Source organism: Elephas maximus, chromosome 1 (assembly GCF_024166365.1).
Source record: "Elephas maximus indicus isolate mEleMax1 chromosome 1, mEleMax1 primary haplotype, whole genome shotgun sequence".
Lineage (NCBI taxonomy): Eukaryota > Metazoa > Chordata > Mammalia > Proboscidea > Elephantidae > Elephas > Elephas maximus.
This window is the reverse complement of record NC_064819.1, coordinates 43,438,810-43,462,276: the sequence shown is the minus strand read 5'-3', so window position 1 is coordinate 43,462,276 and position 23,467 is coordinate 43,438,810. Positions and strand designations below refer to the sequence as shown.

Here is a 23,467-nt window from a genome sequence, read left to right as displayed (position 1 = left end):
CTAAATGCCACAATCAACCAACTTGACCTCGTAGACATAGATAGAACACTCCACCCAACAGCAACCAACTATACTTTCTTTTCTAGTGCACATGGAACATTCTCTAGAATAGATTACATATTAGGCCATAAAGTAAGTCGTAGCAGAATCCAAAACATTGAAATATTACAAAGCATCTTCTCTGACCATAAGGCCATAAAAGTGGAAATCAATGACAGGAAAAGCAGGGAAAAGAAATCAAACACTTGGAAACTGAACAACACCCTGCTCAAAAAAGACTGGGTTATAGAAGACATTAAGGATGGAATAAAGAAATTCATAGAATCCAATAAGAATGAAAACACTTCCTATCAGAACCTTTGGGACACAGCAAAAGCGGTGCTCAGAGGCCAATTTATATCAATAAATGCACACATCCAAAAAGAAGAAAGGGCCAAAATCAAAGAATTATCCCTACAACTTGAACAAATAGAAAGAGAGCAACAAAAGAAACCCACAGGCACCAGAAGAAAACAAATTCCAAAAAGTAGAGCTGAACTAAATGAAATAGAAAACAGAAAAACAGTTGAAAGAATTAACAAGACCAAAAGCTGTTTTTTTGAAAAACTCAACAAAATTGATAAACCACTGGCCAACCTGACAAAAGAAAAACAGGAGAGGAAGCAAATAACTCGAATAAGAAATGAGAGGGGTGATATTACAACAGACTCAACTGAAATTAAAACAATCATATCAGATTACTATGAAAAACTATACTCAAACAAATTTGAAATCCTAGAAGAAATGGATGAATTCCTAGAAACACACTACCTACCCAAGCTAATACAAACAGAGGTAAACAAAAAAAACTAAAAAATTCTTTTTTGTTTACCTCTGTTTGTAGTTAAATAGACCCATAACAAAAGAAGAGATTGAAAAGGTAATAAAAAAACTCCCAACAACAACAAAAAAAGCCCTGGTCCGGGTGGCTTCACTGCAGAGCTCTACCAAACTTTCGGAGAAGAGTGAACACCACTACTACTAAAGATATTTCAGAGCATAAAAAAGGATGGAATACTACCAAACTCATTCTATGAAGCTACCATATCCCTGATACCAAAACCAGGTAAAGACACCACAAGAAAAGAAAATTATAGACCTATATCCCTCATGAATGTAGATGCAAAAATCCTCAACAAAATTCTAGCCAATAGAATTCAACAACATATCAAAAAAATAATTCGCCATGACCAAGTGGCATTCATACCAGGTATGTAAGGAAGGTTCAACATTAGAAAAACAATCAATGTAATCCACCACGTGAATAAAACAAAAGACAAGAATCACATGATTTTATCAATTGATGCAGAAACAGAAACAGAGTTCAACACTCATTCATGATAAAAACTCTCAGCAAAATAGGAATAGAAGAAAAATTCCTCAACATAATAAAGGGCATTTATACAAAGCCAACAGCCAACATCACCCTAAGTTGAGACCCTGAAAACATTCCCACTGAGATCGGGAACCAGACAAGGATGCCGTTTATCACCACTCTTAGTCAACATTGTGCTGGAACTCGTAGCCAGAGCAATTAGGCTAGATAAGAAATAAAGGGCATCCAGATTGGCAAGGAAGAAGCAGAAGTATCTCTATTTGCAGATGACATGATCTTATACACAGAAAACCCTAAGGAATCCTCAGGAAAACTACTGAAACTAAAAGAGGAGTTCAGCAGAGTATCGGGATACAAGATAAACATACAAAAATCAGTCAGATTCCTCCACACCAACAAAAAGAACTTCGAAGAGGAAATCACCAAATCAATGCCATTTACAGTAGCCCCCAAGAAGATAAAATACTTAGGAATAAATCTTACCAGACATGTAAAAGACTTATAGAAAGAAAACTACAGTACACTTCTGCAAGAAACCAAAAGAGACTTACGTAAGTGGAAGAACATACCTTGCTTGTGGATAGGAAGACTTAACATTATTAAAATGTCTATTCTACCAAAAGCGATCTATACATTTAATGCAATTCTGATCCAAATCCCAACGACATTCTTTAATGAGATGGAGAAACAAATCACCAAGTTCATATGGAAGGGAAAGAGGCCGTGGATAAATAAGGCATTGCTGAAAAAGAAGAACAAAGTGGGAGGCCTTACTTTACCTGATTTTAGAACCTATTATACCGCCACAGTAGTCAAAACAGCCTGGTACTGGTACAACAGATACATAGACCAATGGAACAGAATTGAGAATCCAGACATAAATCCAACCACATATGAGCAGTTGATATTTGACAAAGGCCCCAAAACAGTTAAATGGGGAAAAGACTGTCTTTTTAACAAATGGTGCTGGCATAACTGGATATCCATCTGCAAAAAAATGAAACAAGACCCATACCTCACTCCATACACAAAAACTAACTCAAAATGTATCAAAGACCTAAATATAAAATCTAAAATAATAAAGATCATGGAAGAAAAAATAGGGACAACATTAGGAGCCCTAATACATGGCATAAACAGTATATATTATAAAGAACGTAGAAGAAAAACCAGATAACGGGGAGCTCGTAAAAATCAAGCACTTATGCTCATCCAATGACTTCACCAAAAGAGTAAAAAGACTACCTACAGTCTGGGAAAAAGTTTTTAGCTATGACATTTCTGATCAGCGCCTGACCTCTAAAATCTACATGATAGTGCAAAAACTCAACTGCACAAAGACAAATAACCCAATTAAAAAATGGGCAAAAGTTATGAATAGACACTTCACTAAAGAAGACATTCAGGTAGCTAACAGATATATGAGGAAATGTTCACGATCATTAGCCATTAGAGAAATGCAGATCAAAACTACAATGAGATTTCATCTCACTTCAACAAGGCTGGCATTAATCCAAAAAACACAAAATAATAAATGTTGGAGAGGCTGTGGAGAGATTGGAACACTTCTATACTGCTGGTGGGAATGTAAAATGATACAACCACCTTGGACATCGATTTGGTGCTTTTTTTTTTTTTTTTTAAAGCTAGAAATAGAACTACCATACGATCCAGCAATCCCATTCCTTGGAATATATCCTAGAGAAATAAGAGCCTTTACACGAACAGATATATGCACACCCATGCTCACTGAAGCACTGTTTACAATAGCAAAAAGATGGAAGCAACCAAGGTGCCCATCAATGGATAAATTATGGTATATTCACATAATGGAATACTACGCATCGATAAAGAACAGTGAGGAATCTGTGAAACATTTCATAACATGGTGGAACCTAGAAGGCATTATGCTGAGTGAAATTAGTCAGTTGCAAAAGGACAAATATTGCATAAGACCACTATTATAAGACTTGAGAATAGCTTAAACTGAGAAGAAAACATTCTTTTGTGGTTACGAGAGGGGGGAAGGAGGGAGGGTGGGAGAGGGGTATCACTAATTAGTTAGTAGATAAGATCTACTTTAGGTGAAGGGAAAGACAGCATACAATACAGGGGAGGTCAGCACAATTGGAGTAAACCAAAAGCAAAGACGTTTCCTGAATAAACTAAATGCTCCGAAGGCCAGCGTAACAGGGGCAGGAGTCTGGGGACCATGGTTTCAGGGGACATCTAAGTCAATTGGCATAATAAAATCTATTAAGAAAACATTCTGCATCCCAATTTGAAGAGTGGCGTCTGGGGTCTTAAACGCTAAGCAAGCAGCCATCTAAGATGCATCAATTGGTCTCGACCCACCTGGATCAAAGAAGAATGAAGCACACCAAGGACACAAGGCAATTATGAGCCCAAGAGACAGAAAGGGCCACATGAACCAGAGACTACATCATCCTGAGACCAGAAGAACTAGACGGTGCCTGGCTACAACCAATGACTGCCCTGATAGGGAACACAACAGAGAACCCCTGAGGGAGCAGGAGAGCAGTGGCATGCAGACCCCAAATTCTCATAAGACCAGACTTAATGGTCTGACTGAGACTGGAAGGACCCCAGTGATCATGGCCCCCAGACCTTTTGTTGGCCCAGGACAGTATTCATTCCCGAAGCCAACTCTTCAGACATGGATTGGACTGGACAATGGGTTGGAAAGGGATGCTGGTGAGGAGTGAGCTTCTTGGATCAGGTGGACACTTGAGACTATGTTGGCATCTCCTGCCTGGAGGGGAGATGAGAGGGTGGAGGGGGTTAGAAGCTGACGAAATGGACAGGAAAAGGGAGAGTGGAGGGAGAGAGCAGGCTGTCTCATTAGGGGGAGAGTAATTGCGAGTGTGTAGCAAGGTGTATATGGGTTTTTGTGTGACAGACTGACTTGATTTGTAAACTTTTACTTAAAGCACGATAAAAATTGTATTGAAAAAAAGTCACAATTTGGGGGCAGGGGTTGCTCCTGGCATATTGTGGGTACAGGCCAGGGATGATGCTAAACATCCTACAATCTGCAGGACAGTCCATCGCAACAAAGAATTACTCTGTTCAAAATGTCAGCAGTGCCCAGGTGGAGAACTCTGCCTTAGGGGAGCGGCAGAGGAGAAAGTAGTTAACAGTTTTAAGTTCCCAGAATTGGTCTCATTTTTAAAGTCTAGATAACGTTTCCCCATCTCCAGTCATCATCAGACTCAGTTCTGTTCTCCAGGGCTGCTGAATATGGCAGACGACGTTTTCAGATGCATTCCTGCAATTTATCAGTTCCATCATCCAGAGAGTACTGGGGTCTTCGCAAACACTAGAATCGCATAGGCTTTGTCAATTTTTTAAACTCTGTTCTGTACTGTCCAACTTAAGACCATGGGACGGGAGCGGGCATTCTTCTGGTTCCTGACGTCGTAATTCACGGTTCTTGGCAAAGACACACAGAGGTGTGGTTGGGTCAAGCACTACCGCCCTGGAGTGGAAACGCTCGGAGCGCAGGCCCTTTGTCGCATTGCACTCTGTGGCCCAGAGTACCAGTGAATACTACGCCCAGAACAGATCGCGGTCCCGGCAGGGGCGGCCTGGAGCCCGGGTGGGGGTCCAAATCCAAGTGCCGCACCTGGGGAACCTCCCTTCAGCCCACCCGCGGGCCCCAGCTCCCAGTCTGCGGAAGCCCCGCCCAGGGATAGGGGGCGGTCTCGGTTCCCTCCCCGAGCCCCGTGCCCCGCACTCCGCCCACCGGCGGGTATTCGAAGTCCCGCGCGCCTCGGATCCTACTTCCGGCCACAGCGAACTGTCCTGGCCTTGCTCCTGGCTGCGGCGCCGAGACTCTGGGGTACGCATCTGGCTGGGGTCCGGCTCTCCGCTCCATCGCCTGGGAAGAGCCGTCCGGGAGAAGCCCCCACGCTCGCCTGCGCCCATCTTCCTCAACTGCGTCACGGGCTAGGGCTTGGAGGGCCGGGGCCGGGGCCGGGGCGGGGCAGGCGCGGGACCAAGCGTCTGGCTCGGGTTCAGCTCCAGGCCTGGCGCGGGGAGGACGGGGCGCCGCCCGGAGAGAGCGCATGGCCGCCTACTGACTCAGGGCCCGCTCCCGAGGAGGCGCAGGCTGCGTCGTTGGCGCCGGGATGGGGCCGGCACGGAGCCTCCCCGGCTGCTGCGCGGGGGGCCTGCGCACAGGTGACCCCGGGCACAGGTGACCTCCGCGGCGCCGCGTAAGGTGCGAGCCGGCTCGCGCCGCAGGGAGTGGGCGTTAGGGCCTCCGAGGGGCCTGAGGCCGGAGAGAAAGTAGCGGAGGGGTGGGTGGCAAAGGCGGTGGGACCCAGCTCCCCCAGCGCCTCTTCAGACATCGAGCGAGTAGGTGGATGTCAGCGCTTGCCGCGGCCGCGGAGGACTTTTGGCAAACCTCAGCCTGTGAAGACAATCCTGAGGGCCATTCCAGATCCTTTTGTTTTTTTATCAAACTCACCGCAGGCAAAATATGACACGATATAGTCACTTGAAAGCTAAGAGTACAGAGGGGACGTTTTAATTATATTTGGGGTTTATGTGCTACATCAAATTGACAGTTTTTCTCCCCCCTCTAAAAACTCAATTTTGGAAACCGGAAGTATGGCAAATTAATACTCAGATGCCATCAGGAATAGTCGCATGCTGGGGGGAAGCTGGGTCAGGTATTGGCACTTTTGCTTCCGGGCCCTGATGCTTCTCTCTGGTGCATTGTAGGACTGGTGGAAAGAGCTATGTAATCTTTGGATTAAGGTTCTGGGGCTAAATGCTGGGCGCTGTGGTTAGCAGGAATTACTGCTGTTATCAGTGTATACAGGAGGTGGCTGCGTTCCATGCCTCTTGCTAAGTAACTGCGTCCATTCGGACTTTATGAAAGGGAAAGGATGCAATTTTAGTCATATACTAAGTATTTAAAATTATATAAGGGCAGCTCCAATCCAAGGCATTTGTATTACAGTTCAGTGTATTATAGTTAACTGCGACCAGTAACAGCATAGTGAAATTAGATAATTAGAGTGAATGGAATCACTGTTCTTTTCTGCTTACATTAAGGGCAGCCTGTCTTACACCACTCCTTTGCTGTGGCAGCGTGGCTATCAGTTGACCTCCAAGGGCCACCAGCAGTTATTTTCAGCTGGGAAATGGAATGCTATCACTGCTTCCACTGGGGGCTTTGAAAATGGAGCGAGTTTTTGCTCTTCTTTCAGGACTTTAGCAGTTATGGAATACTAGAGATATAAGAGCGTATAGATCTTTTGGTGTATTCCCTTTCACATACGGTTAGGACTGGTATCAGAAATCCAGTGTTCTGCGTCCCAGAACTGGCCTTACAAACCCTCTCTCCTTCCTGACTCAGGCCTTTTCCTTTGAATGGTCTGCTCTGTTTTCCCAGTTCCATATTAAAAAAGAAGACTGAAGCTATTTCGTGTTGAGGAGCTATTGGTCTTTCAGCATTAAGTTCCGTTTACACAATGAAATAGATGTACTTGATTTCTACTTGGCTCCAAATAGTTTGTGCCCTGGGCTTCCCAGTGGGAGTGTGTCTGTAGCGGATGAGGGGGCCGTCTGCCTGTTTGAGGTCAGTGACATAAAGGTCAATGACCAAAACAAATTCCTTAGGGACATTACCAGAGACAAAATGCTTTATTAATGGCATTTCTTAGGGTGGACATTTTATTTGAATTAATATTCTTTCCACATTTGAGGGAAAAACGTGCGCAGATAGTAGAGTCTTGGGTGGGGACAGGGGAATGTGGGACCTTTCCTGGTCCAGCTTCACTGGTCACAAACTAGACCACTGAGCCTGTGTCCTTTTTTGTGTGCACCGAGCTGTTTGTGGGCAAAGCCGGAGGCATGCCTGTCCCCAGCTATTGGAGCCTGAGGCGGGGCGTCTTAGGACCCTTGTTTGTAGCAGGAACATGCAGGGCTGTGTTTCTCGCTTAGGGAAACCTTATCTTCTCTTGATTCTTAATTCAGAAGTTTCCTTATGTTTACTTGTGTTTTATAAATTGCTTTTCTTAAAATTGGTAAGTGGGCAGCTCATGCAGATCTAGAATTCAGATTACCAAAAATATGTACAACTTTGAGTTAGTTTCATATGATGGTTTCTGTAGTTTCTATTGGTGTTCCCAAGGCTTTGCAAAGTCCTGAAGTTATTTCTGTGTCATCAGAGAATCCATTATATTCAGAAGAATTTTAGTAATATGGACGTTCTGGCCATTCACTGAAAATCAGTTTTTTAATATATATGTGGAAAGTCAGCAAAGCCGAAGTGCCAGCAGCCCAACCATTTTGTACAGTGAGTAAAGAGTTAAAAACATAATGTTTAAACAAAGACGGTGAGCACAATCTAGCAAGTATATTAGCTTTTATATTGGTTTCCTATGGCTACGATAACAAATTACCACAAATTCTGTGGCTTTAAAAAAAAAACAGATTTATTCTTACAGTTCTGGAGGCCAGAAGCCTGAAATCAGGTTCCCTGGACTAAAGGCAAGGTGTGCTCCCTCTGGAGGCTCTAGGGCAGAATCTGGGTCCTTCCCTTCTCTGGCTTCCAGACTTGCACCTCTTGCATACCTTGGCTCCTGGCGTTTTCCCCCACCTTCAGAGTCAGCAGTGGAGCATCTTGCGTCACTGTTCACATTGCTTTCTTCTCTCTTGTCAACCCTTTCTCTGCTTCTCTCTTGTAAGCACCCAGGTGATTGTATTTAGAGCCCACTAGGATAATTCAAGATAATCTTCCCATCTCAAGACCCTTAACTTAATCCCATTGTAAAGTCTCTGTGGCCATGTAAAGTTTCAAGGATTAAGACCTTGAATATCTTTGGGGCCATTATGCAGCTGACTCACAGTTATAATTGCACACCTGGTAAAGAAAGAAATTAATTGTTCTCTTCCATGTCTTTCCCTTTCTTTTACTTCATGAAAACAACTCTGCTTGCCTTCGCCTTGTTCTTTGGTTCCCATGCACGTCTCAGGTGAGGCATTGGGAATGTTCTAGAATGCTCCAACCAGGGAAGTACTACTTTGGTAAATATTGATAAAAAAGATATCAGAGCAAGCGCTTTGTTCCCCCCGGAACTCACCCACCTGTCCGGCCTGCTGTGCTGCACCTGTAAAAAAATTTAGACTCTGACTAATTGGGCTCTTAGGTCACCCAGATTTCAGCTCTTCCTTGAGCAGTGATGGAAAGCCAGCATTGGCTAGAGCTCAGCCCTGCATCCCTTACCTTGGACATATCACTTCGCTTCTGTGAACTCCAGGTTCCTGTTAGTAAAACGGGCAGTTTACAGGAGGGATCTCTGTTTAGTGTTTTCTGACTCTGATTCCCACCTGCCTGAGACACTGCCACCACACCCTGACCCTGACTGCCTAACTGCATTCTCGATAGAACCCTGCCTGGCAGCCAGGTCCACAGCCAAACGCCCTGAGTGGCGGGGGCTCTGGAGACACACAGAGTCTGGTCCTGACCTCTGTGGCTGCTGTTTAGAGGGGAGGTGGGCTGCACTTGGTGACTGAGGCACAAGATACCCTGCTGTGAATGCAAGGCCCGGCTTGTGGGAGGCAGGGGGGCATGGAGACAGGGCCTGGGTTTGGGCTTTGGCACGTGCCTAGGTTTCCTAAAAGCAGAACTGAGGGTCAGACATGCTCGTTTTTAAGGCTTTCGTACACCTTTGTATGTGGTTGGATTTGTCGTCTTTTATTGTAAGGCTTCAGGCTATCCTTAGAATGGAGTCCTCTCTCCAACATTATGGAACTATTCAGCTGCCTTTTCTTATATAATTTTGTGATTGAAGTTATACTGAATTATTTTCAAGTGATAAAGTAATACATATAAGCCACAACCACCCAGATAATACAGACATGTAAGCAAAAGTTTGTAATGCCTTTTCTAATTCTACCCCCAAGAAGTAACTAAAGTGAACGGTTGTATGTGTTTCCCTCCCTGCTTTCTTTATACTCACAAACAAGTATTTAGATATAAGTCCCTGCTTTTTTCTCTATTTTGGAAAAGTGGGATCCTATTATAAACATTACTACTTAATTTTTTCAACTAATATTAGAGGCACACAAAATAACCATGACAGCCCCACAAAGAGCTGTGCATGTACCTGTTTGCTCATTGAACGTAACTATTAGTAAGCACAGTGAAATGCAGGGACTTGGAAGCCTATGTTTATGCTGTATTGTTTTTAAATCCATTGTTTCAGGTCTATCATCATGGACGCGCTATCAGAAGCAAATGGCACCTTTGCCTTCAACCTCTTGAAAAAGCTGGGTGAAAACAACTCACAAAACGTGGTTTTTTCACCTATGAGCATCTCCTCTGCCCTGGCCATGGTCTTCCTGGGGGCCGAGGGAAACACCGCTACCCAGATATCCCAGGTACCTAGAGCTACTTCAGGGCAACAACATATGGGCTTACTTTGTCGATTGTGCTGGTCTTTCTTGTTTCAGATTGTGAAAGAATCACTCTTGCCAGATAACTCTGCTCATGTCTCAGGAGTCGGGGGAGGGGGGAGTGACAGGGAAGGGGATGTTACCAGCGCCAACCTGCCCAGTGATGAGCGTCTCCTGTGTGTCAGGGCCAGGGTGCTGGGTGCTTTCTTCAGAAGACTAGATGATTCCATCACCACGTTGTATTAGGTTATACCTGAGTTTGTAAGTAGATGTACAGTCACAGGATTCAGGTTGAGTCTTGTGATACTTTTTGGGATATGGTCAAATGTTTTGCAGTTGTTAAAAATAACCTCATTTTTATTTTCTCATTCAAGTGTAAAACTCTCTTAGAATGTCACTTGCCAGCCAAAAATGCTTACAGTAGTCTTTCAATTATTTATTGTTGAGTAATCAACACCCTAAAATGTGGTGGCTTCAAATGACGGTTTACTACTTTGTGAATATGTGGGTGGGTTGGGCATGGCTTCAGCTCCACTGAGTGCTGGCTGGGGCCATTTGTGTGGCCACACTCGCTGGACTCAGCTGGGGCACCTTAATTCTCTTCTGTGTGGCCCCACCTCCATGTTCGCCTCATCCTGGGGGGCCTTTCCACACAGCCTCTTTAGCAGTGTGGCCTGGACTTCCTTACAGTATAGTGTCTGGGTTTCAAGAGGGGGCATTCCAAGAGGACCAGCTTGACATGCAAGTGCTCATCAAGCTCTGCTCGTATCATGCTTGCCGATGTGCCCCTGACTGAAGCCAGCCACATGGCTAGGCCGAGTCAGTGAGAGGGGCACACCAGGGCATGAACACTGGAGGCTTGGCCCATGGGGCCATCGGTGACTGCCAGAGCCTGCCTCCTGGCCCCTAATGATGTACACTCCTCCCACAGGTAAAGTACACTTACTTATCCCCTCCCGAGACCCAAGAGTCTCATTCCCTTTTGGGATCAGGCTCAGGCTTGAATCTCTTGAAAAAGCTGGGTAAGAACAACCTGCTCTTCAGGCGCAGCTCCCTGGGTACGGTTCCTCAGCATAGAGATCTGTGAACTAAAATGACAAATTATCCACCCCACTTACCCCACCCACACACTCCCGGTGTATACTGGTAAGACGGACAGGACAGCTGCAGTAGACCCATTCAGAAGTGATGGTTGAGGGCGGGAGGCTCAAGGCACTCACTGAGCCGAGGCAGCTCTGAAATCCAGCTGGGTACATCTACCAGTTCCCTGTGTTCCGCCTGTGCTTCCCAGGAGTCATTCCTGTGCCATGGCCTGCCTTTGCCCTTGGCTCCCCCTTCTGTATTCTTGGCTTAGTTTTCTGCAACTTCTCTCCTTTTCTATAATGGCCCATTCTGTTGCTGAGGAGCTCTCTCAGCCAGCTTCCTGCTCATAGAAGTGGGGGACCAGTTGCCTCTTGTTTGGTTCTGTCTCTCTCCCTTTTAAATCCAAGTTGTTAAAGCTCCTTTTAACCCTTTGTGGGCTTTCAGTATATTAACTTTCAGTCCATGTCATTAGAAAAATCTGAAGCAGGACTCCGTGCATTGGATGCGTATTGTGCCGGGAGGCGGGGTTTTGTGGGGCAAACTACACAAGCCATGAGTGTGACTGACCTGAACCGTTCTGTTAGGGTTTGAGAAAGGGCATTTCTACTCATACCAGTACTTGGAGGACTCTGGTTTCCTGCAGGACGTGATTATAGGGAGACCTTGGAAGAACTGCAGGTAGGGAAACAGAGTGGCTTTCAAGACACGTTCCATCTTTAATGGGATTAATCATCTTTTCAGCTGTAGTAGGAGGCCTGGTGGTGTAGTGCTTAAGCACTCAGCTGCTAACCAAAAGATTGGTGGTTTGAACCCGCGCACTGCTCTGTGGGAGAAAGATGTAGCAGTCTGTTTCCATAAAGATTTATAGCCTTGGAAACCCTGTGGGGCAGTTCTACTGTATCCTACAGGGTAGCTATGAGTCAGCATCAACTGGATAGCAACAGGGAGGATCTATAAAGTTCTCAGTGTTGAGTTTAGTGCTGTACCCATTTCTTGAAGTCAGGGGGTACCGAAGGTGTATCTTTTTATTTTGTGTTTGATTTCAGGCGCTTTCTTTAAATAAAAGTCGAGGTGGAGGTGGAGATGTTCACCAAGGTTTCCAGTTGCTTCTCACTGAAGTTAACAAACCCGGCACTCAGTACTTGCTCAGGATGGCCAACAGGCTCTTTGGAGAGAAGACATATGATTTCCTCTCAGTAAGTCATACTTGTTGTTTGTTCACTAAGGAAGCAAAGATGGCAGGGTGGTGGGGAGGAAGGGATGGTGTGGTGGAAAGAGCTGAGTGTGGGCCTTGTACCATGCTGTGCAAATTTTTGTGAAGCTTAAATGAGAATATTTATAAAAGAACTGACCTGGAGTATAGTGCAATTTGAGATGAATCGGCCTATATATCAAGAAGGATATTTCTAGACTGTTTTTTCACATATTAATAGGTTTTTGGGGGGGGGGGTGTATTGTTAAGCTTGTTCAACTGTCTACACATTTAAATATTTTGATTGTTTTTTCAGATACAGAATTTTTTTTTTTTTTTTTTTAGCTTTTTTATACTGGCTTTATTTGTTTGACAATGCTGTCATGACTTTTTTCATTTTTTTTTTGAAACTATTCAAGTAATATGTAGGAAGATTCTTGTTATAGGAATCCCTGAGTGGTGCAGATGATTAAGTGCTCGACTGCTAGCCAAAAGGTTGGTGGTTTGAACCTGCCCAGAGCTGCTTCTGAAGACAGGCCTGTGGGTCTGCTTCCAAAGGGTCACAGCCTTGAAAACCCTATGGAGCAGTTCTACTCCTGCACACATGGGGTCGTCATGAGTTGAAATTGACTTGATGGCAACTAACAATGACAACAGATTTTTGTTATATAAAGATACAGATAAGCAGGAGTCCTTATGGCCCACCTTCCTGTACCTTATCACTCTCCTCCCTAGTATAAGAGCTTTATAGAAAGTGTATTCTGTGGAGGCTTTTCCCCACATAATGTCATTATGCCATATGTATTGTTTGTAATTTGTTTCTTTTCACTTAACAATATTTCTTGAATTCCTCCAATCTCAGTGTATGTGGGTCTTCTCACTCTTTTTGGCTACTCTGTGGTCCTCCGAGTGTGGACGTGTCATCCTGTACTGAACCACTCACTCCCCCGTGGGGAGCATTGGGGCTGGATTGAACCACTTGCTTCCCTATGGGGAGCATTGGGGCTGGACTGAACCACTCACTCCCCCGTGGGGAGCACTGGGGCTGGGTCCACATACCATGATTTTTCTTGCCCGTGATTTTGTGCACGTGCGTGTGCTAACTCACGATGGATTTATAGAAGGAAGGAAGGGAATAAAGCTTTGAAGTTTTAATAAATGCTGCCAAATTGCTGTCCAAAGTGCTGTTTTTGTTGACATTCCCCTTGGGGTTATCAGCCCAGTGCTCCCTTCCGCCCACCACCAGCCACCCTGCATGTTGTCAGTCCTTTTCATTTTGATTAGTAATGAGGTTGAACACCTTTTCTTACATTTAGTAAGTGTTTTTATCTTTTCTGTGAGTTGCCTGTTTATGCCTGTTTGTATATCCTTGGCGCATTTTTCTATTGGGTTGTATGTCTTTTTCTTACTGATTAATAAGAATTCTTTACATGTTTGGGATACCAATCATGTTCTATTACATGATTATGTTCATTATTTTTCCAGCTTGTTTCAGACCATAACTTAAAACATTAGGATTAACTGGTTTTCATTTCTTTTTTTTTTTGGTGGATATTTTAAGAAAAACATTGCTATTTAAAATGTTATTTTGATATTGGAATATAAAGAGATGAGAAATACCTGTCAGTTATTTCTCATTAATTTAGTGTTCTAAGAATCTAATACCAATTGCAATATATAACTAGATATTACTTCAGTTTGACTAGTCATTGCTTGTAAAATAAGTAGCAGACAGTAGTGAAAATTACCAAGGGTGCAACAAGTGATCAATATAAGGGTGACCAGTTTGCTTTCAGACGATTTTCTTAGACTGAGAGATTTTTAAAAAATTCAAAAGCATTGATAAACAAGCTAAGCCAACATAATTGGCTAAGCATGGATTATGTGAAGATGAAATGAAATCACTCAGTGCAGTGCCTAGGACATCCTGAGAATCCAGGGGTGTTAAATGAAGCGCTATCATGGTGATAACCCATTTGGTCCTCACAGTAACCCTGTGCTGGTGGCTATTGCTGCTTCCTCATTTTACAGGAGAGGACAGGGAGCCTTAGAGGGACTCACACAGCCAGTAATCTGCAGAATTGTGTTTATAACCACTGTGCCAGGTTGCCTCTTAATGCTATGCTTCAGGGGAAATGTAAAATTCTGTGATAAAAAGAAGATTCTGAAAAGGGGAATTAAACATTCAGCTGTTAGCTGTTCAAAAGAAGGATTGGGAAACCCATCCGTAGTATACTGTCGGCACCTAGTCATTTCAGTTCTCTGGTTGTCCACCAGCTTTTCTGCTTTTAAATGGTATAACATAGGTATCCGTATCATTGCATAGAGTATATTAACAAGGTACAGGTTGAACTTAAGAGTTTTTGAGAGTTGATCACAGTCTGTAACTGAGCCATCCAGAATGGTAGCAACTAGGCATGTATGGCTATTTAAATTTCAGTGTTATTAATTAAAATTAAATATCGAGACTCTCAATCGTACCAGCCACATTTCAAAGGCTCAGAGGCCACACATGGCACTGATTGGGCAGCACAGGTTTAGAGCCTTCCCATCATCAGAGAAAGCTGTGGTGGAGGTTCTGGCCCAGAGCTACACATTTCCCCGTACTACTTATGGAACTGTCATCTCATTCTGAAGTATAGACGGCCCTGTGGCTCTTGCTGTGTTAAACTTCCCTCAACAAATGCAGAGGTTTTTCAGAGCAGTGACACACACTAGTTACAGCATTTCAGTGTCTTTATTATCCCTTTATTAGCAAACGAGGCAGAGTTCATTAGGGGCATTGGATATTCAGGCCACTCTCACTTGTTTATAAGCTAAGATTAAATATACCTGAAAACTAGGAATTCAGACCTTAGACTAATTCCTTGTATGTATTTGCAAGTTAGACGTGCAGATCGTAAAACGATTGCTGTTCTGATTGGCGCAGGGAAGAAGCAAACTCTTGGTGTTGTGTTTGTAGCTGTGCAGTGATGTTACTGTTTATCCTAGTCTTTCAAAGATTCCTGCTGCAAATTCTACCAAGCAGAGATGGAAGAGCTTGACTTTGCCAATGCTACAGAGGAGTCCAGAAAGCACATCAACACCTGGGTAGCCAAGAAGACAGAAGGTGAAAATATTTTGTTATTCTATTTTAATCGTATCTTAATCAGTCGTATTGTTCATTCCTTCACAAGACTCTCAAATGTAAACAGGAATGACTTTTTTTTTCCTCTAAGTAACTTCAAACTTTAAAAATCTGCTTCTGAAATATTGCCAACATATTCATTTTCTGTGCTGTCATAAGAGTATCTGTGATGTCTGTCAGTGTTTGGTACACCTCTTCTGGCATAACTCACACTTTGTTTTTTTCTTGGTTGATGTTAGTGTCTCAGTTACCTAGTGCTGCTGTGACACAAGGTGGCACAAACGGTTTGCACTCAACTACTAACCTAAAGGGTGGTGGTTCAAACCCGCCCATCTGTACGGCAAAAGAAAGGCTGGTAACCTGCTTCCGGTAAAGATTACAGCCAAGAAAATCCTAGGGAGCATAGTTCTACTCTGTAACACGTGGGGTCTGCATGAGTCAGAATGGCAATGAGTTTGTTTGTTTTTTGCTGCAACACAAGCGAGTTGCTTTAAAGAACAGAAGTTAATTTTCTCACGGTTCTGGGGGGTTTGAATTCGGGGTGTGGCTCTAGGGGGTGGGCCTTCTTGTTGGTAGTTCCCTGAGCTACTGGATGTCTGCCTTCCCTCAGTGTGTCTGTGTCTGTTCTATTCTTGGTATAACTCAGAAGTGGTTAGATCTATGTCCCACCCTACTCCCTATGTCCTTATCAACGTAAGAAAGAAAACCCTGTTTCTAAATAGAATCGCATTCACAGGAATAGGGGCCAGGACTTCAATACATATTTTATGGGGTTGGGGGCACACTTCAATTCACCACAGTTAGTGTAGCCTTTCTTTTCACAGCTGGCATGAAGAGCAGTGGGCCACGAGGGTTTCAGGAGGCCTCCCTCCCCAGCCTCTGCAGTGTACCCACCCAGTGCCTCGGGATGTGCTCCTCAGCCCTCGTCCCTGTTCCCTTCTTAGTTTAAACTGTCGTTTATACACCCAGTGCCTTGGGATGCACCCCTCAGCCTTCATCCTGTTCCTTTCTTAGTTTAAACTGTTGTTTATACACTGGCTACAGCCTCATACCTTTCCTGACCACCGTCTAAGTTCTTTTCTTTAAATCATGAGTCCAGTCATTCCTTTCCCTCCTAAGACGTGCTATCATCTTGTCCTGCATGTATTAATATCTACATGTTCATTTGATGGTTTTGGTTCATATTGTAGTATTTTTCTTACCAGAGGTAGGTACGCTACTTCAGGTTCATGTTGTTGTTTTAAGGACCCGTGAAACCTGCTGCGGTTGAGTTGATTCTGGCTTATAGTGACCCTGTAGGACAGAGTAGAACTGCCTTGTAGGGCTTCCAAAGCTATAATCTTTACGGAAGCAGGCCACCACATCTTTCTCCCATGGAGCAGCTGGTCGTTTCAAACCGCAGACCTTTTGGTTAGGAGCTGAGCACTTAATCACTGTGCCACTAGGGTTTCTTATTTTAAGGACAGACATCCCTTTATATGATGATATTTGGGAGACTGTGAAATCCTTTCTTTCACCTGTGTGCTTGACTCCTACACAGGTTAGACCTGTGAGTTATAACCACTTCTGTGTTATAACAAGTCTGGACCTTGGTCCCCACGTAGGAATCAGGGAACTCTTCTCACTAACTGGCTCTCTATTTCTACTTTTCAGGTAAAATTACAGAGTTGCTGTCTTCAGGTACCGTTAATTCCCTGACTAGCCTGGTTCTCGTGAATGCCATCTACTTCAAAGGAAACTGGGACAACCGTTTTAACAAACAACAGACTAAGGAAAGACCTTTTAAAATTAGCAAGGTGAATGTTTTGCAATAACAAAGGAGATTCCTGTGTTGTGGTGTTTTTGGTTTTTAAAACATGCAAGAAGGTTAACTTCCAGTAACTTTCACTTTACACGGCCCATTGGTAATGCTGCTGTCTCTCTGACAAGCCTGGGGCTCTTCTCTCTGCCTTTCTCCTCTTTGTGTATCTGGTCACAGGTGACTCCCTACCCTCAGGCCCCCCGGGGTCCCTGAGTCTTTTATCTCTGCCTGTATCACAAATCTGATCAGATGGCTCTCAGGCCTGAAGTCTTCCTTGGCTTCCTTCCCCAAGTGTTTGAGATGAAGTTGAAACTTCACAGTCTGGTGTGTGATGCCCTTTGCAATCTGGTCTGGCCCATTTTCCATGGCCATTTCCCACGAGTCCCTGTGTGCTTCCTTCATTCCACCAGTGACCTCTTTGGGAGACTTCTCTGACTGTCCTCGGGGTCTGGTTCTGATGCCCCTCCTCTGGGCCATCACAGGCCAGTCTCCCCAAGAGCAGGCAGTATTGAATAATAAAAATAGCAGTGTTGAATGCCGTGTCCCTCACCTGCTCTGCAGAATGCTGCTTCAGGGCAGAGCTCTACCATAAAGTTGGTGCTGTGTCAGTACTGAATAGATGGATGATCTTCAGTCTTCTTTTGTAATAAAGATAATAGAAACACAATGTTTTTTTAAAAAACAGGTGAACATAAGGACATGTACATAGGATAGACACAGAGCTTAGCTTCCTCCAGCTTTGAAGATATTATTTGCTTCATCTTTCTCACTAAATCCAGTTCATTCCTTCTTTTTTGTCTACCTTGAATTATAGAAGGTTTTTGCGCACATACAAAAGTACACAGAATAGATTAGTCATAGTCTAGTCTCGGTCGTTGACCGTGAGTCAGATCTTCCAGGCCAACTTGAGCCTGAACCTTCAGTTTCTCAAAAAATAGATCTTCTTTTGAGGTTTATGGGGAAACGCACTGTCCCGTTTTCCCCTGGCAAACCTATTTCTCTCCTTGGAGCTCTGTGTTCTAGCAGCAAGGTCTTCTCCATATCCAGTGCAGGCTCAGGTAGGTAGTGATGGCCTGGAGTCTGGATTGCAGGAGAGAAGGTGGGCTAGAGATGTGAATGTGTAAAGTCAAGAGACTGGATGAAAGCCCCAGAGAAAATAAGCTTAAGGATTGAGTCCTGGGCCCCCGAAGGTGAAAGTGATGAAGCAGGGTGGCAGGAGCCAGCTGACCTGGGGTTCTAGAAGCAAAGGTAAGAAAGTGATTCCAGGGGCAGAGCGGCTGACTCTGTTGAATATGTTCAGTGCGTGTCAGCTGGATTGTGTTTCAGTGTCGTGTTTATCTGTTTCCTTTACAGAATGAGGAGAAGCCTGTGCAAATGATGTTTAAGAAATCTACTTTTAAAATTACCTATATAGGAGAAATATTCACCCAAATTCTGGTGCTTCCCTATGTCGGGAAGGAGCTGAATATGATCATCATGCTTCCAGATGGAAACACTGATTTGAGCACGGTAATGAGTGTTAAGCAATTGGTGAACTTTGGTGGCAGCATCGTGCTGTCAGGGCAAGAGAATGACATTTGGATGTCTGCTGTAGTCACGCTCTCTGCCTCCCAGTTAGTGACTTTGAATGCTGACAGACTTCCAGTCACCTATATTTACTTTCTGGGACACAGAGGTAAGGAGGGTGGTACCAGAGAGGGGAATTCCTAGACCATGAGAGCACTCGAAGAGATGTAGTAGATATTCTCAGGAAAAGGCTTTCCAGCCCCGTTCCACCTGGGTACCCAGTTCTAACTTCCTCATTCAGTGTACCCTAGTCACTCTGTAAAAAATAGTGATGTTAAGAGAAGCTAATACTGCTTTAAAGATACTTTTAAAACGTTATAGACTGCTTCAGTTGCATTTTACTGCTTTAAGGTAAGTAGCAAGTGCAGTGTTGCGGAAGGAATTCTGTTCATAAGAGGTGAAGATGGCCTTCCTTTCCTGATCAGAGAATAGAAGGAAGGTGCAGTCCAGAGACTGGATCTTGTTACAGTGAAGGCCCTTTCTTACTGAAACAAATCACAAACCCCTTCAAGTTCAGGGCAGAGAAGCATTTGAAAAGGAGGGTTCCAGGTGAGAGGAGGCTATTGATAACAAAGTCTCCCTTTCTGTATTGTGTACGTAAAACAGACAAAGGGCCACTACCCATAAATATAAAGAACCTTTATAAATAAATAAGAAAAAAAGAATAAGTAGAGAAATATGAAATAGAAAAATGAAAAATATGCATAGGAGTTCATTAAAAAAATATAGGTGGCCAGCAACTGTATGAAAATATGATTACCCGCAAAGCAATTCAGATAAAAACAATCCAAAACCATTTTTCACTTTTCAAATTGTCAAATTGAGAAGATTGTTAAAATTCATTATTGGTGAGGAGGAGAAGAAAAAGGCTTTAATTATATGTGATTGGAGTCTAAATTGGCACAGCTTTCTGAGAGTGCAGTGTAGCGATTTCTATTAAAATTTAAATGTGCATACTCTTGGCATAGCAGTCCCAGTGGAAGCCACCTGTCCCACAGAATGGTGGTGCAGGTTTGCATGAATGCACAAAAATGTTTGGTACAGCATTGCCTATAATGGTCAAAGTGCTGGAAACAACTTTCATCTTTGTGGGACTGGTTAAGCAAATTGTGATATACCCCTACTATAAATATTTGTGGAAATGCGGGTGGCGTAGTGGTTAAGAGCTATGCCTGCTAACCAAAAGGTTGGCAGATCAAATCCACCAGATGCTCCTTGGAAACCTGTTATACAGCATTAAGGCCCAGCTGAGCTGTGAATACTGAAATGGAGAGCTTTCCCAGACACAGAAGTAAGTGAATATAAAAAATATCAGAAATACAATAATAGCCAGTACTTAACAGTTACTATAAACCAACAAAAAAACTAAACCCATTGCCATCGAGTCAATTCCGACCCATAGCAACCCTATAGGACGGAGTAGAACTGCCCCATAGGGTTTCCAAGGAGCGGCTTGGTGGGTTAGAACTGCTGATCTTTTGGTTAGCAGCTGTAGCTCTTAAGCATTGCGCCACCAGCACTCCAATATGCAGGTATTACTCTAATGCTTTATGTGTATTGATTAATTTACTTTAACACAGCCTTGCAAGGTAGGAAAGATTTACTGTCCCATTTGATAGATGAGGAAGGTGAGGCCAAGAGAAGTTAAATAATTGTTCAACCCGGTAGTCTGGCTCTAGTGTCCACATACTACACATAACTGCCTTTCCCTGATAACACAACTGTAGGTAAACCCAGGGGCTGTCTGTAAGAACAAATTAAAAAGCCTGGAAAGGTGTGCACCAAAAAACTACCAGTGTTGTTAGCTTTAGGAAATTGAGTTGAGGTAGGGAAATTCCATTTTTTCTTTCTGTACCTCTTACAATGAGCATGTGTGACTTTTGTAATTTAAAACATTCTTAAAAAATAAAAGATGATGCTGCCCTAAAGATCCCAGTGGTGTGAATAATATGGAGGGGTCGGTGCTATATAGAAGTCATTACAGTGCAGGCGCCCAGTGCAGTGGGGGAGGTCCAGACCCAGTGGGACGCACAGAAGAGGGCCCTGGGGTTTGAACTGTCCTAGGAAGAGGAGATGGAGCTCAGGAGGGCCCGTGGGAAGTGTACAGAGGCCTCAAAGGGTGTGTGTGCCCGGGAGGAAGAGCAGCGGAAGGAGAGTAATTTGCTTTTTTAGAAAGATAATCCTTATGGCTGCAATGGATGAACTGGCAGAAGGGCAGAAGGGAGATAGATCAGCCAGGAGCTGCTATGGCATTCCTGGCAAGGCGTGACAAGGGCCTGAATGAGGGCAGTGGCAGTGGAGACAGAGGAAGAACCAGAGTGGAGAGAAATTTTGGAAGATAACATAACATGGTTGGATTCATTGGAAGGAGGCAGAGTGAAAGAAAAGGCCAAGTCCGAGATATTCCACCTTTTCATGCCTTCAGTAAGGTAGAACACCAAACTGTAAGAGGACAGCCCTCCTCAGAAATGGAGCCTAATTATAAGTTTCTGCCTCAGGGAACAGATTTGCATTTCCGGAGTTGAAGAATCAAGGGTAGAAATGTAAAACCATTTTCTAGTTGAGTGGTTTAACATTGTTGCACCCTCTTCTAGACCTGTGCTGTCTAGTACAGTAGTCATAGCTACATATGGTATTTAAACTAAAATTTATTAAAATAAAATTAAAAATTCTGGTCTTCATTTGCACTACCCATGTTTCAAGTATCCAGTAGCTGCCTTTGACTAATGGCTACCATATTGGACAGCTCGGGTGTAGAGCATTAACACCATAGCAGAAAGCCTTACTGGATAGCACTGTTGCAGGTCTTAAAATCTTAACCTGTCTCCTTCCAGGTGGAAAAAGAACTTACTTATGAGAAATTCATGGAATGGACAAGGCCGGCCATGCTGGATGAGGAAGAGGTAGAAGTCTTCCTTCCTAGATTCAAGCTGGAGGAGAAATATGATATGAAGGACGTCCTTCACAGTCTGGGCATGGCTGATGCCTTTGTCCAGGGCAGGGCAGACTTCTCTGGAATGTCATCCAGGAAAGACCTGTGTCTATCCAAGGTTGTACACAGGTCTTTTGTGGAGGTCAACGAGGAAGGCACAGAGGCAGCGGCTGCCACTGCTGCCATCATGATGTTGCGCTGCGCAAGGGTCACCCCCCGGTTCTGTGCTGACCACCCCTTCCTCTTCTTCATCCAGCACACCAAGACAAACGGGATTCTGTTCTGTGGCCGGGTCTCCTCTCCCTAAGGAAGAGGGGTCACTAGTTGTAGCCCTCCTCCTTTCTCCTACCTACGTGCCTTTCCTCTGACACCTAACAGTGTGCCTGCAACCTAGAGGGACGTTGCTAGTGCAGTGGTGACAGCTCAGAAATAAAGGGCCTGATCTTGACATTCCTGGTTCAGAACTCCTGTGTGTGTGTGTTTACATGCTAAGTGTTTTTTTAGGCTCTGAAATGGAATTCTCTGAGTGTCTTGTGGCCAGGTTGGCAGTGGTCACGCTGACTACTCAGCAGAACTATCCTGCTTAGAATGAGGTATTGTCCCCACTCCCCTCGCCCCCACTTCTAGCATTCCAGCTGTCCCAGGCACTTTCCATGTCTTCCTTTGTGCAAAGTGCTGTGGCTCTGCCCTGACAAGCGGTTCGGTTTCCCTTCTCCTAGGCACAGGGAGATAAATGCTGCTTTTCCCTCTTCTGTACTCAATAGCATAGACTCAAGTTGAGTAAACCCTGAGCATATACTCACATAGCAGAATTTGTATTGAGATCCTGCCTGTTTTTCATGAGGGAGTAGAGTGACGTGGAGGGAGGAGGGTGTGTAGGAGCAGGTCTCAGAAATGATCAGTGGGGAGCCCTGGTCCACAAGGTGGGAGGAGCAGTAACTCGGGGTGAGAAATCAGCCCCATTCATCTTGTGTTTCTGCCGCTATGGTGGTTTGCATTCACAGGGATGTGTGGCCCACCTGCCCTGAAAATGTAAGGTGGCTCTCAGGAGGTGTAGATGGTTAGACAGTCCCATCTACAGAGGTGTGGCTTTAGAGCACGTTGGGAGGAAACTTCAGGTGCTTTCTGTTTGACTTCGAGGACTAAACAAGTTGCTAAGGTTTCTGTAGCCACTGGTGTTATTGCTGAGATGTGGTGGCTGTGTTCAGTGACTCGGGAACAAATTGATGCTGTGGATTAAATAGGAAACTGCCATTATTTCTAGGGAGCAGCTAAGAGGACAGCTCCACTGACCCATTTGCTGTCAACAGGATCCTGGGCCCTCCAGTTTAATTGATGCAATTCGTATTCTCATGCTGTAGCTGGTCCACTTGCCCTGTGTACCCAGGCCAGCACCTTGGCCTTGGGGAGATTGTGAGACTGAGGAACAGAAGGGGGTCGTGGGGCTGCTGGCTTGGTCATACCCTTCTCTGTCTCTACATAGCACTGCATATTGTTTAAAATACTAGAACAGGGGACTTGGAAAGAGGATTCAGGGGCGTGGAGTGATCGATTTACATGATGCTTCCGTTGCAGAGGGTGCCTCCCAGTGCAACCACAGGGTGTCTTGTTCTCCCAGGCAGGCCATCTTACATGGTCTTACAGGGAGTCCGGTTAAGTGTAGGGCAGGGGCTGGGGGCGGGGGGGCGGCGTGCAAGTGGAGTAGACTAGCCATTTAAGCAGTAAGCTGTTTTCTTCCTTTTCCCTGGGATATAGACTTCAGACCACATCAGCATATAAGTTACAAACACAAACGTCAGTGGTCCCTTCTATTATATAGCCTATAGTGCAGTAAGATCATACCAAAACCAAACCAAACCCACTGCCCTCAAGTCCATTCTGAGTTATAGTGACCCCATAGTGCTTCCAAGGCTGTAAATCTTTACAAAAGCAGACTGCCACATCTTTTTCCCTCGGAG

The 23,467-nt window shown here is 44.3% G+C and overlaps 1 protein-coding gene across 2 annotated transcripts; it reads left to right on the top strand.

The window, feature by feature from the left end:
- Positions 1 to 5,136: 5,136 nt before the first annotated feature.
- Positions 5,137 to 22,342, top strand: SERPINB6 (serpin family B member 6). Of its 2 annotated transcripts, none has more exons than XM_049882515.1 (7): positions 5,137 to 5,237; positions 9,619 to 9,793; positions 11,938 to 12,087; positions 15,075 to 15,192; positions 16,864 to 17,006; positions 18,365 to 18,520; positions 21,412 to 22,326. In XM_049882515.1, the coding sequence occupies exons 2-7, from the start codon at positions 9,629 to 9,631 to the stop codon at positions 21,814 to 21,816; spliced, it is 1,137 nt and encodes a 378-aa protein (XP_049738472.1). In that variant the 5' UTR covers positions 5,137 to 5,237; positions 9,619 to 9,628; the 3' UTR covers positions 21,817 to 22,326. The 2 variants fall into 2 exon arrangements, with proteins under 2 accessions (XP_049738472.1, XP_049738463.1); XM_049882506.1 differs by lacking the exon at positions 5,137 to 5,237 and adding an exon at positions 5,410 to 5,618 and having other exon boundaries at positions 21,412 to 22,342.
- The last annotated feature ends 1,125 nt before the right edge of the window (positions 22,343 to 23,467 follow it).

Bases quoted from the DNA above. Each gene is read 5' to 3' on its own strand.
- SERPINB6 (XM_049882506.1), top strand. From the start codon at position 9,629: ATGGACGCGCTATCAGAAGCAAATGGCACCTTTGCCTTCAACCTCTTG. The intron at 9,794-11,937 runs GTACCTAGAGCT...GTTTGATTTCAG, and splicing joins CCGCTACCCAGATATCCCAG to GCGCTTTCTTTAAATAAAAG. The intron at 17,007-18,364 runs GTGAATGTTTTG...TTTCCTTTACAG, and splicing joins GACCTTTTAAAATTAGCAAG to AATGAGGAGAAGCCTGTGCA.